General features: G+C 41.8%; 1 protein-coding gene across 2 annotated transcripts; it reads left to right on the top strand.

Annotated features, from left to right (window-relative positions):
• Positions 1 to 672: 672 nt before the first annotated feature.
• LOC118114023 (transcription factor E2F3) lies at positions 673 to 11,246 on the top strand. Of its 2 annotated transcripts, none has more exons than XM_035164210.2 (8): positions 673 to 1,234; positions 3,203 to 3,323; positions 4,675 to 4,805; positions 4,947 to 5,035; positions 6,651 to 6,809; positions 7,221 to 7,335; positions 8,595 to 8,736; positions 9,655 to 11,246. In XM_035164210.2, exons 1-8 carry the CDS (start codon positions 953 to 955, stop codon positions 9,945 to 9,947), a joined length of 1,332 nt encoding a protein of 443 aa, XP_035020101.1. In that variant the 5' UTR covers positions 673 to 952; the 3' UTR covers positions 9,948 to 11,246. The 2 variants fall into 2 exon arrangements, with proteins under 2 accessions (XP_035020101.1, XP_035020103.1); XM_035164212.2 differs by lacking the exon at positions 673 to 1,234 and adding an exon at positions 1,332 to 1,487.
• The last annotated feature ends 1,661 nt before the right edge of the window (positions 11,247 to 12,907 follow it).

The following is a 12,907-nucleotide window of genomic DNA, read 5'->3' as shown; positions in this document are numbered from 1 at the left end:
AGACTCCCAGAGATCTGTGTAGAAAACACGATGCCCTAAAAACAAACATGACACTGCCACTGTGGCACACTATGAACAATCTAAGTGAGCCTTTTTTAGGGGGGGAGTAGAGTAGTTTATTTTGTACTTTAATTCATCTTTTACTTTTTTACCACATAAAACACTGACCAGTAGAATAGTTTTTAATGATCCAGTATTTATCATGATGTTGTCATTCACAAATGTAACATCCCACAAAATAAATTTGGAAAATTAGGTTTAATGTCACGTGAGTTGCTAAAATACCCGAAGCTGCTTCTCTCTAGAATAGACACAAATGTTGTAGCATTATTTAACTGCATCAGCAGAAAAGTACAGATACTTCAAATAATACTGAGCTGATGTAAAGTAGATTATATTTGTAAGTACATCGTGTTTTCTGTTTAGTTGTAGGTTGTTTAATTTACCACTTCACTGTCTGTTGGTCAATTGCGCCACCTAGAGCCCTGCCAGAGAACATGCGAGGCGTGACTGGTGACGACGCCTGTTTACAACTGCCAATGAACACGTGGCGCACTAGATCCTGAGCCGCCATTGGTCGGCGCGGCCGTGAAGTGGGCGGAGACTCGTTTCGGACCCGCCAATAGCGCGTGGCATGCTAATTCTGTTTGAAAATTTCCCGGGAAATCTGAGTTTCGCGGGAGGGCTCTTGAGCGCGTAAACCGTATCCCTTCATTCATCAGGCCGTTTCCTGAAGCCATTTCTGGACGGGAGAAACGAGAGTTGCGCTACTTTTTAATCCGTTGCATCTGCCTAAATGCACGTTCTTAAAGAAAAATACTTGACAGAAGTCGATGGATCAGACTTCCAGCTTCACTTCGGTCTGATTATTTTTGAAACTATTGCGGCGGATTAGCGGCCACACGGGCTCGAAAGTACGGAGACGAGAAAGGGGTTACCCCGAGTACGCAAGATGAGAAGAGGGCTCTCCTCGGCTCCGGACAAAGTGATTTTAGCGGGGGTCGGGGGCTCTGCTCTGGACAATAATATCATTTTAACCACGCTCTCGGATCGTTTAAACCCGGGACAATCCAACGCGACGTACATCCAAATAATCACCACCTCACCGCCTTGCAACGTTACACAGACATCAAATGTGTGTTTATCCGAGCCGCAGATAAACAACATTTACACAACTCCACAACAGGCTGCAGCAAACGGAGGGGGACAACGACCGGCTCTGGGGAGACCGCCGGTAATAATCTCTAAACACAGCTCGTTTGAAAACATTAGCTTGCTACTACTAGCCACGAAACACGGCTGAAGGTTAGCCGGCTAGCTTAGCCGAGCTTGTTGTCTTCGGGCAGCTAACGCTACTAGCTACTTAGCCAGGGCATTCCCACGACTCAGCCCCAGCGAGGCGGCTAACTAACCACCGCTAGCTGAGTTACCAGGCTGGGCTGGTGGAGTGGTTCGTCGGCTGCATGGAGGCGAACGGGCGAGTTTGGGTTAGTTTCGCGTTTGTGAGTACGCGGAGCTGTCATGTAATAGCGTGCTAAGCTAACTTCATGGTGCTTGTTTGAGTGCGCTTAACCCCGGCAGGCAGATGGAAACATTGGTAAGAGATGAGTAACGTTAGCGGTGGCCTAGTGGCTGCTTTCGTTTTGGGGGGTTGGGGGGGGATTTGTTGGGCAGCTCAGCTCCCAGTTAGCTCATTTTTCTCGCTTCCTAACAACACACGAGGGGCTAAAGTTCCCCAGCTAAACATTGACCCCAGCTTGGAAGCGACTGGGCAGATATTCCTCCCAGTCGTCCCCTGAAGATGCGAGCCAAACTTGGATGAAGCTTGGGAGAAATGTGTTAGCTCCCCATGCTAGTCGCTGTGTAGATTATCAGAGGACAACATTAACACTCGTTGTCGCCCTTGACCTTAATTTTTATCACGGATGTCTCGTGTCCCTTCTCTTCTGTGAATAAAGTGCCAACGCTGTGGTGCCTTTCATGCAAAAAGTAAAGTGAAACTTGACTTTGTTGCTTTTTGGTGCTGCTGCACGTTTCCTGTAATCTGAACATGCACAAACCACACAGGAATAGTTTGATCAGAACTGTTGGGTGTTGGTTGGTTTTGTTTTGTTTGTTTCATCTCTAATGAAGCAAAGCAGAACGTGTGTCTCAGGCTGGAGCCATGAGCAGGCAGGGGGTGAGGGGAGCTGCTTGCTGATATAAAATGGCTGACATTTTGGCTGTCAACAGAGGGCATATTATTTCCTTTATATCAGGTCCACATCAAGGTTTAACCACGAGTAAAACAATATACCATACTGCAGGTCAACTGACTTCTCATCTACCTGGGGTTTAGAGGGAAATGCAGTAAAGCAGCACTCTGAAACTGGGGTGTTGCTCAAAGACACTCAAACAGGGTTGATTCTTGTCAACACATGCATCTTAATGGTTGATGATTATAATTAATCACCAAGACCCCACCAAGTAACAGTGATGATGACCAGAAGGCCAATGTATACTGGCTGTAGGAAACTTATTCAGTTTTTCACTAAATAAACAGTAAATTGTTGGTTCAACAATGTTCGTCGTCCATTAATTGCAACATAGAGGATCAAGGATGTGGACCATGTTGCTTAAACAGGCCTATACATGTTGGATTCATGTTTTTAAGTGTACTACTGAATCTGAGACAATGGACATATTTGGTTTAGTCATGGTAAGCTAGGAACTTGGCTGAAGTGAATTTGTAATCATTTTCTAGAACTTGTTAAACACTGGTGACCCATAACTTTGACTTTGAGATGAATGCAGACATCAGATGAACAATAAGCTCACACGTGGCTTTTCAGCTTCCATTGTGAGCGCTATCACCACCTTCGTCCCTCAACGCGGAAAAGAAGAAATCTTTCGGGTTTCATGACGCATCAGACGTGTGTGGGACACGATGTCACCAAGATACAGTCGGATTTTGATGAAAAACTTCTAATGTCCTGACAGATTTGATCTTGTCTTCATGGTTCCCACTGGTTATAGGAAATTAAATGGAAAAGACTGCAAACATGCCGTCTCTATTATACTTGCATTGATTTATGTTCTATCCATTATAAACATTGAAGATAGAGTCAAAGCTAGAGTGCACCATTGTTACCTGTGAGGATCCATCAGATGAAGGCAAGAACACCAATACCTGCTTTTAACCACATCTTTTTTGACTTTCTAGGCAAAAAGGCGGTTGGCGCTCGATGATTCAGATCACCAGTACCAGTCAGAAACAACAAGAACTCCCAGAGGCCGAGGAGCGGCAGCAGCGACCAATGGAGGAAGGTTAAAGACACCCAGAAGTAAGAAGCTATAATAATATGAAATATAATAACTCACTGACATCCAGTTAATACGTTTAAGCCAATATTCACAGCACAGTGATTAAGGGTCGTCCTGTGGGAGAAGTGGACCACACCAGTCTTTATACACAGTAACAGGCTCGTTGCGGCTGCTTTGCACATTTTTAAAAAAATTGAACAGATTTACACTCAGCTGAACATGAGTGTTGACCTCATCAACAAGATTCAAAGAACCAGTTTATTCTCAGTTTTTGCAGCATCAGCACTTTTTCTTGTGGTTCATAGTTTCCTGGTATAGTTTTAGTCTTAGAACAAATTGTATCACATTTGAGTCGCACGTAAATAGTAAAGTCTCTGTGGTGTCTAAATTATGTCACAGCACCAAATACAACAATTTAAATGTAAAATTGGTTTGTTCCAGAAAGGTCATTGGAGCTGAAATGAACACACACATTAAAAAATTGTTGATTTAGTCTCTCTGTGTAAACAAAGTTTGGCCACAACATAAAGCCCTCATGAACCCTCAATGGGGAAAAACAGACATGAAATAAATCTTTTCAGGGCCTCTGCCTCCTGCACAGTTTAGTGAAGTTGGATATTATTGGAAAAAAGAAACTTTGCACCCGAATTGCTGTGTTCATGTTGCGTGGTCAGCCACTATATTGCAGTAATGTTAGATATCATTGACTCCAGCCACAGGATGTTGAGGAGATTGAGGTCAGGGGGCTGCTGCGACCCCTGTGCTCCTCTAAAGTACTGTAACTGTTGAATGAGAGGAACTGGTGAAATCAGCTCATAGCTACCGATAACAAAATACACAAACAGCTGGTAAGGATCCAAATGTTATACTTTACTTCAAATGTTTCCAGCCGGTGATTATCAATATCTCAAGTGAACTTCAGTCCGTTGCTTGACCTGTCATGCAGCCTTTGTTCCCCTTTTCATGCAAGTCACACATCCTCAGCTGATTGCGACTGATTGAGTCATTTGCCTCCACCATTTCCTGACGGGGAAAAATAAAAACACAAAATGACCCCATTTTGTTTTCCGAACATTATGATGTGTTTTAGATATTAAATATTTCATTGTGATCAGGGACAAAAACTGCCACGTTGTTAAACGTAATTCCTAAGAGTTGAATCTGCAAAGTTGGATTTGTTTATACTGTTTTTATTTTTGATGTCTCAGAGATTATGAGAATCCTGTGATGTGACTCATTCACATTTCTCCTGACTTCATGGGATCTTTGAGTTTGAATTTGTCTGCTAAAAGTTAAATATCAAGTACAATGATGTTAAACATTGTCCGTCCTCTCTGTTTCCCTTTGCCTGCTTCCTCTTCTTCATCACAGCACCCAAATCTCCACCAGAGAAGACGCGGTACGACACCTCCCTGGGCCTTTTAACGAAGAAGTTTGTGGACCTCCTTGCTCAGTCTTCTGATGGCGTCTTGGACCTCAACCTCGCTGCTGAAACCTTACAGGTATTTTGAATCTCTTAATGTTTCCTCTCCGTGCATTGGAAAAGAAAATGGGTACTATCAGGGATAAGGTTTGGTTCTTAATTTAGTGGTTGTTTATTTACACAATTAAATAAAAAAACTGTACTTCGTTTCTACTTTCAGGTTCAGAAGAGGCGGCTGTATGATATCACCAATGTACTCGAGGGCATTCACCTCATCAAGAAGAAATCAAAGAACAACATTCAGTGGATGTAAGTGGTCATTTTCTCTCACTTGGTCGTGTTCAGTACATAGTTGATTATCATCTTTTTCGGACAATGTTTTTTCATACCCACAAAAATTGGGAAGAAATGTGAGTACATGATGTGACAATTCCCCTGGTTCCTCTGTGTTTTCTTCCTCCACCTCTGCTCCTTTCTTGTTATTCATACTGTGTCTCCTTCCTTTCCTGCCATCATAATCATGACCAGGCCGACTGTCACCAGGCTCAGCTCTGTTGCATGGTGCACTAATATCAGAAAAGTATCACAACACCCTATAAAATAGATCTACTGAACACAATTTCTAGTTTCAATCTAGTGAAATTAGATCTAAAAATGTAATTTACGGCCAGGCTACTGGATGTGTGAGCGGCACATGTTCGTCGCGGAAAGTCTTGCTTTTCATTTTGGCGCCCATGTTACCAGGTTAGAGAAGCCACACTCCCCTGCGTGAGCCACACTGCCCCTCTAGTGATTCAGGGTCTCGCTTACTTTCTCACGTCCTGCAGTTCAAAGCAAAATAGACGGTGAAAATTCAAACGTTTTCAACCCGTTTCAAAATAAACGCAATCAAGCATTTCTGTTGACTGAATCCATTCACTTGCCTTTTAATTTGAGATGTTTGCAGGACCGGTAGATGCAGGACTTCATACTATAGAGTCCTGGTATTTGGTTCAGTACATGGACCTACTTTTATTTGAGGAAATCCTGTAGTCGTACCAGAAACTGCAAGAGTTTCAAAGAGACGCCTGCTACATGCAGCAGATCAGCGACACAGCCCTCATGCACTGCACATGCACCCTGTGTGGCCCCGGGTGTTGATGAAAGCTTGGTCTCTCACTTGTATATCTAAAAGCTGTATCCTCAAACATTACAGCAGTCCAATGCAGAGAGTTTGATCAAAATGCTTTTCACAGTATTTCTGTCACAAAATGTAACTGAGCAGATTGTGCCAGCTTTGCAGTTTTAAAGTTTTTTAAAGTCTCAGGAAAGTTTTTCTTGGGTTGATGTGTTCTGAATGGTTTTGGCCAGTAAACAGCTTCGGTGTGTTCCTTGGGCTTCAGTGAACAGGCGGGCAGGTGGCTGCGTGCAAGCTGTTGCCACATCATAAGGACACTGTGCCACAATCTGCTCAAGTAGAGCAAAGTTAATTATATCTTCATCTGTCCATTTATCACGAAGAGCACACGATGACTAGGAATAGGCCATAAAGCATCCTTGAAAGTATTAAGTGTAGTAGGTGAACCCTGAATGCTTTTAGTATATTGTATCTCTAGTTTCTTTTACTTAAGGCCTAGTGTTGATTTTCCCTTCATTGGTTCATTGATTAATTCACTGTATTAGTCACTTAACCTGCAGATGTCCATAGTTGAATATTTGACTTGAATGACTGTGTAATGAGAAAGCATTTAACAGTTAAATATATTTTGAATTGCTCTTATTTTATGACCCACAACAGATTTGTTACTTTGACTTTCTTCATTGTTAGTTGTGTCCTGCGAGAAGATAAACTAAGGAAAATATTTCCCTGTTTTCAAGACCCATAAGTAAAAAAAGTTCTAAATGTGTTTTAATTTGCTGTGTTTCAATCTTCTCTCACCTGTAGGGGCTGCAGTCTGTTAGAAGTCGAGGGAGCGTTGAGCCAGAGACAGAGGCTGACAGCGGAGGTTTCTGCGCTGGGAGAAGAAGAACAGAGGCTCGAACAACTCATCCAGAGATGCAGCCTGGATATGAGACACATGAGCGACTTGCAGAGCAACCAGAAATATCCTTTTGTCTTTAGTTTACATGTCATCAGAAAGTTAAAAATTACTTTAGTTACTTCAGTTACCTCAGTTTTTAAATGGCCTGTAGCTAAGATCTCATGATTCTGTAGGTAAACATCATCTTTAGAGACCATATGAAATATTTTTCGGCTCGTCACTTGCCCTTTGAGCAAATTGGGAAATCTAAATATGGGCTATGCAAATAATATTAGATTGATTGCCACATAAAGAAACTTTTTTTTTTTACAGTAAAGTGATTCATCCAACTTACACCAGCATGTTCAGAACCAGTTTGGATAGTTGCCGTCTCGTAATGAACATATTGGGGCATGTGTACACACATTGGTTCAGTGTTAGTATCAACATGTACTCACGTTGTGGTGTTACTTCTTTAACCCAGTCTTCTTCACATATGCCTATGTAACATACCAAGACATGAAGCAGCTGGGAAACCTCAAAGATCAGACTGTTATTGTTGTGAAAGCGCCAACAGACACCAAACTAGAAGTACCTGACCCTGATGAGGTGTGTATACACGAACAATGCACAAAAACATTCCAAACAAAGGCAGTTTGTCCTTTTTTATTTCGATGAAATTCCTTGTACCTGTTCACTTCTCATCTGACCCATGACTTGTATTTCATTGAAAGAAACAGTTTGTTTGTCTGACCCGTCTTACTCAGAGAACATTAGTATGAGTTTTAACCTTCCACCAGGTGTTGTAATGTGTGTGGGACATGCATGTCTGAAAAAATAAATCTGCCTCCAGATTCTTAACAAAGTGAGGTGCATGGATCCCCATGCTTCCAGGCTTTATACTAAGAAGAAAGATGTGTCTTTTACTGAACTCAAGCACATAAGCTGCTTTCAGACATTCTCTGAACTCCGGCGATCCTCTGCAGAGGTGTATGTGCGAACACAAATGCCAGAGTGAGAGCCTCCGCAGTTTCTGTAGACTTTCTCCGCCTGGCTCGCTAGTATAATGTCAGCAGAAAGTCTGCAGAAGTCAATGTGAGAACATTGCAGTAGATCCCCCGCTGGATTCACAGCGAGCGAGTGGGGGAACGCGACAGACACACAAAGCAACAAATATCTGTGAGTGAAAAAGTGATGTCACTCACGTAGGAGACACCAACGAAGATGTCAAGAGAGTTTGTGCTGATAAGAGCTGGTGTCAATGTGCAGTAAACAAAATCAGAAAAGGAATTAATCTATACATCCTGCCTCTGTCAGCTGCACCACCACTCGCCTGAATCCTGCGGAGAATTTGTTGTGAATGCGTCAGAAACCCCCCCCGATATGTTGTGTATGTGTGAAAGGAAAACTGCCAGAAAGTCCAGACCCAATTTTACAGAGTTCCACCACAGGACATTTCTGAAAACGGCTACACTGGCATCAAATTTGGACTCTGTGACAGATAGTAAAAAGTTATATTTCTTTAACTTTTGACTGCAAAGTGGTATCTAAATTTTCAAAACTAACTCAAAATGGACACAGCGCAAGTTTGAGGAAGTTAAGTTCCCCCTTACAGAGTGGTTTTACAAGACATTCGAGAATGACATCTCAGTATCTAAAGCTGTTGCATGGTCTATAACAAAAATGCTGTCGCAGTTTGCACAGTTTTGTGTATCAGTTACTATGTACATACCTTTGAGGACCATGTGGAAACCAGACTCCATTTTCTAACCCTTCCAGCATCTGTCTTTCCATCATATCAAGTGCACTTCTGTCAGTTGTCTAACCTGAACTCAAAGATCTATATATATATATTCTTTCCCCTCCAGAGTTTGTCCGTCCATCTGACCAGCACCAAAGGTCCTATCGAAGTCCTGCTGTGTCCAGATGAGGAGAACGACCCCAGGAGTCCTGTAAAAAATGGAAACACAGACATCAACGGGAACTCTCCTTTTCTCAAAGTCCTTCAAGGTTTGTTTCAGATCAACATAGGCAGGTAGCTGTGTTTTACAAGCTGAGGTTTGTTAGACTTGACTTCATCTGCCTCAATGTGTCAGTGGTCAGTTTTATATATACATTATAGAGAATTTTATTTATTTATAAGCAAGAGAGTTGGTGAGATTTTGTCTGTGGCATATCTGCAGCGTTTCCTACAGTATTTATTTCTGACTCTTTCTGCTAAGTGTTTTCTGTGTAGCTCAGAACAGGGTCCTTTAAGGCATGATTTTAAGTCATGGGTGTCACGTTAACATTGAGCTTAAAGTACAACGGCGTTTGATCATTACTTAATGATTATTCTAACTTGACATATTGGCAATATACCACTTGGTCTAGTGTTGCTAGATTACCAATCTGGGTATTGACAAAGCCTTTAGGTGTCATCATCTGTATCAAATTTACTGACAGACTAAACAACCAGTACTGTGGCTATAAAGGAGAATTGATTAATTTTCTAACCCTAGTACAAACATTTATGTAAAGTGTTGATACAGTCCTCCATGCTTGTAAAGTCTTACCATAAACAAGTTGAAGTGAATCCACTGATGCCAGTCTTGCCGTTTGGCATTTGTTCTGAACAAAAAAAATCTAATCTTGAATAAAGATGAGTGTTAATTGTGCAATATTAAGCTAAACTGTTGTTAGAATAAAATGTGGCCATGGCTATCTAAGATGGCTGGTTAACTCTTTAATCCAAACTGTTAAATAAACAACTTGCTTGTATCCATGCTGCTGTTCATTAAAAACTCTGATTCACTAGTACAACAAAACAAACAATCTGTGTGACACCCAGAAGTCAAATTTGGTTTCTAGTGCAACAAGCACTATGACACATTCAATCTCATGGCCAGGTAAAGATAATAACCAGTTGACTCCATTTTCATCTCACAGATCCAAGCTGCACGGCCAATTCTCCCGGCAACACCCTGGCACTGCCTTCCTCCACCTCAGCAGTCTCTGTGACGACTCTCTCCCCCATTTCGTCCCCTTACACCAGTCTCCTCCAGCAGACAGAAGACCAGATCCCTGCCTCCTTGGGGCCTTTCTTGAATCTCGGGCCTCCTCTTCTGGACCAAGAGGACTACCTTTTAGGTTTGGGAGACGACCAGGGGATTAGTGATTTGTTCGAAGCCTATGACTTTGATAAAATACCCTCCTGCCTGGATGACCTCCTGTGCAGCTAGCATTAGCTAACAGTAATTCAGATGAAGCGCATGCGAGTGAGGTGGAGAAAAGTGAGGGTTTTGATGCCTGTGACTGACTGTGTAGTTAAAGGAAGCCAATTTTAAATAGATGGGAGAGGAAGCGATGAGCACCCCTTTCAGTCCCGGTGGGAGGAAATGCCATGTTCTCTTACGGTGTGCGAGATGAACAGCCTTGAACCATTTCACACGAAGAAACGACTGATCAGTGTGCAGACATATCCATTAATCCAGGTCTCAGGCGATGTAAGGCCTCCAGTGTAGCTGAGCATTGGTGGACATCTGAAAGCCTTTTCTGTCTGGTTAAGCATAAACAGCGAGGGGAAGGATTTCCACCTTGCTTTGTTGTCTGAGGTTCACGTCACTGTACCGAGAGGAGTTTGAAAATACCCCCACATTACCTGGCATTAACACACATTCTCTGTGACTGGGCTTAGCATCAATGCCCCTGAGGTGCATTTACAATCGGTTAAACACTCTGAACCTTTGGTAAAACCCTCTCAAGAGCAGGGAAGATGAAAACTGTGTTTACTGTTAAAGGATGCTGCATCTGAGGATTTGTCAGGCTTGTAAATCTGTGTTTTGGCAACGATAGAATGTTGTTAGTTCCCACTGATGCATCTTTTGTCAGTTTTCCAAATTCTTCCAGGTAATCCATCCTGAGACGTAACCGCGAGTTTAAAATGTGTTAATGTCAAGTGTTTTGGGGCAGAAGAGATGCTAAAGACATCTTAATGATTGGATCTGTGATTGACTGCTCATACTGTTGGCTGTTTAATAGGCATTTTTCATTGTTCAAATGTAGAACATTTTAGAGGTTAAAATAAATATGAAATGGAAAATGGGGCAATTCTGGTGCGAATCATCCATGATACAGTTGTTAATTTACCTTTGGGTTAGACAGGGTTAGGCTTTGGTCACCTCTCGTGTCCAACACTTGTCAGGATAGTTCTAAAGCCTATGTACATTAAAGCACTATTTAGAGTGGCATGAGGGACTGTGTTTGATGTGCCCCAGGTAAATTTTCAAATTTAAACTGTAAAAAAAAAGCAATGGTTTGTGCGGCCTAAATGCTCTTAATGAAGACGAGCATGCAGTCTTTTATTTTTTTACCTGTTAACCTGATCAGCCTTACACCTGCTGATCGATTGGCCATCCTGCAATGACAAATGAAAACGTTGAACAAAGTGATGTCTAACCTTGCATAACAGAGGCCAGAAAAGCCCTCCCTCCTGGGTAAATTTGGATTAAACAAAAACACCTGATGTACAAACTTGAAAATCGTTCTGAAGTCGTCCATCCTTATCCCTATTTGTGAATTCAGGACCGAAACTCCCTCTTTCTTGCTTCTTTTCCCACGTTCCTGCCATAGTCATCAGCAGAAGCTGCCATAACAAAAACTTCCCATAAAGCCTCCTCAGTTAGACTGTGTGCTGTGAAATTACACTGTGGTTTGAGCTTATCACAAACATTTGACTTCTAACCACTTGATGCGCACGCTGCCTACTCAGTGTGGACTGAAAGCAGTGTAGGAAAGAGGACAGGTGAGTATTAGTCTTTTTAGGTTTAGTAAGTGTTGAATTTTAATAGATTTTAATACTGTAGAAATATCTAATTATATCATGGTCACCTAAGAAACTGCCACTAAATGAGGCTTGATTGAAGGGCTCTTTTCACCATAACAAATTCAAATTCAGTACAACAAAGTCTTGGTAATATATTGGGGACTTGGTGAAGTAAGAACTGAAAGGATGTGATTATTTCCCCCCCATAAGTATGAGGAGAATCTGTTGCTTTTCACGTCTAATAGCTTCTTGCGTTTGACACCATCCCCGATAATAACAGACAACCAACATCTTGTGTGAAACCCTTGGCTTTTAGCCGCAGGACCTATCGCTGCTGTTAGTGCTAACTCCTCCCCGACCTGATTGATTTGCGCTTGAGTACTTTGCGTATGCAGCATGTGTGAGTCAACGTCTAAAGATCGAGCTTGCTAAAGAGTAAGCCTGCCATGTGTAAATTGATGTACAGTTTTCTAAATTTTTCAGTGCACAAGGTACTGTAGGCTACCTCTCACTTAATGTTTGACGATAGTAATAGGGCGTAGAGGTAAATGCCATAGTGTGTTGGAGTGTTTGAATTCCCCCTTTTGTCATAGCAACAACATTATTTTGATTTTGTGATATGGGATATTACATCGCACTTTTGTCTTTTGAGGTGTGCGAGATTCCACTCATGCCCTGATGTAGTAATGAGAATGCCTTTGCTCTTAAAACAGCCTCTTGCTGTCACATCTTAAATTTGAAAACTGGAGTGCACAGTCGATAAATGGTTAAGTGGAAAAATGTGTTGCAATATTTCTTTTGGTTTTGTTTATTTGGATGTTTTCCATAAGCTTTTTTTGTCAGTGTTTTTTTTTGCATCTCATTGACCTAATGGATAAGATTTACACATTCAATAATGCAGGTATTTCTTAAAAGTTAGCCTATCATCCCTTTAAGAGACGTAGCCTGTGTGTCTTTATACACCACTGAACCAGGATTGGTTACCTGGTCGCCCATTGCTGACGTGTGAAGGGAGCTTTGCTTCTGTGACACCGTGTGTCCGTTTTACTTTCAGAATGATGTGAGGGAGTCTGACTAACTTTTCCTATTTTTGGGGCTTTTCTGCCATTTTCACTTTCAGAGTTTTGAAGCCTGTCAAAAGAAGTAGTTTCTTTACTAGTAACCCTGAACCGTATCCATGCATTTGAGGAGAAAACACGGTTTCCTAGTCTGCAGAACTTTGTGAAGTTTGTGCCCCTATCATACGTGACTGAAATCGGACTTAAACACACAGAAATGCTGTGTTTCACAAAACATTTTCCTATAGACATATTTATATCTGTATTTTATATGTATTTATGGAAAAGTCTAATTTGTTTCCCCAGTTTGGCCCACTAA

This window comes from Hippoglossus stenolepis, chromosome 8 (assembly GCF_022539355.2).
Source record: "Hippoglossus stenolepis isolate QCI-W04-F060 chromosome 8, HSTE1.2, whole genome shotgun sequence".
Lineage (NCBI taxonomy): Eukaryota > Metazoa > Chordata > Actinopteri > Pleuronectiformes > Pleuronectidae > Hippoglossus > Hippoglossus stenolepis.
The sequence above is the reverse complement of the archived record's forward strand: the minus strand, read 5'-3'. Positions and strand labels throughout refer to the sequence as shown.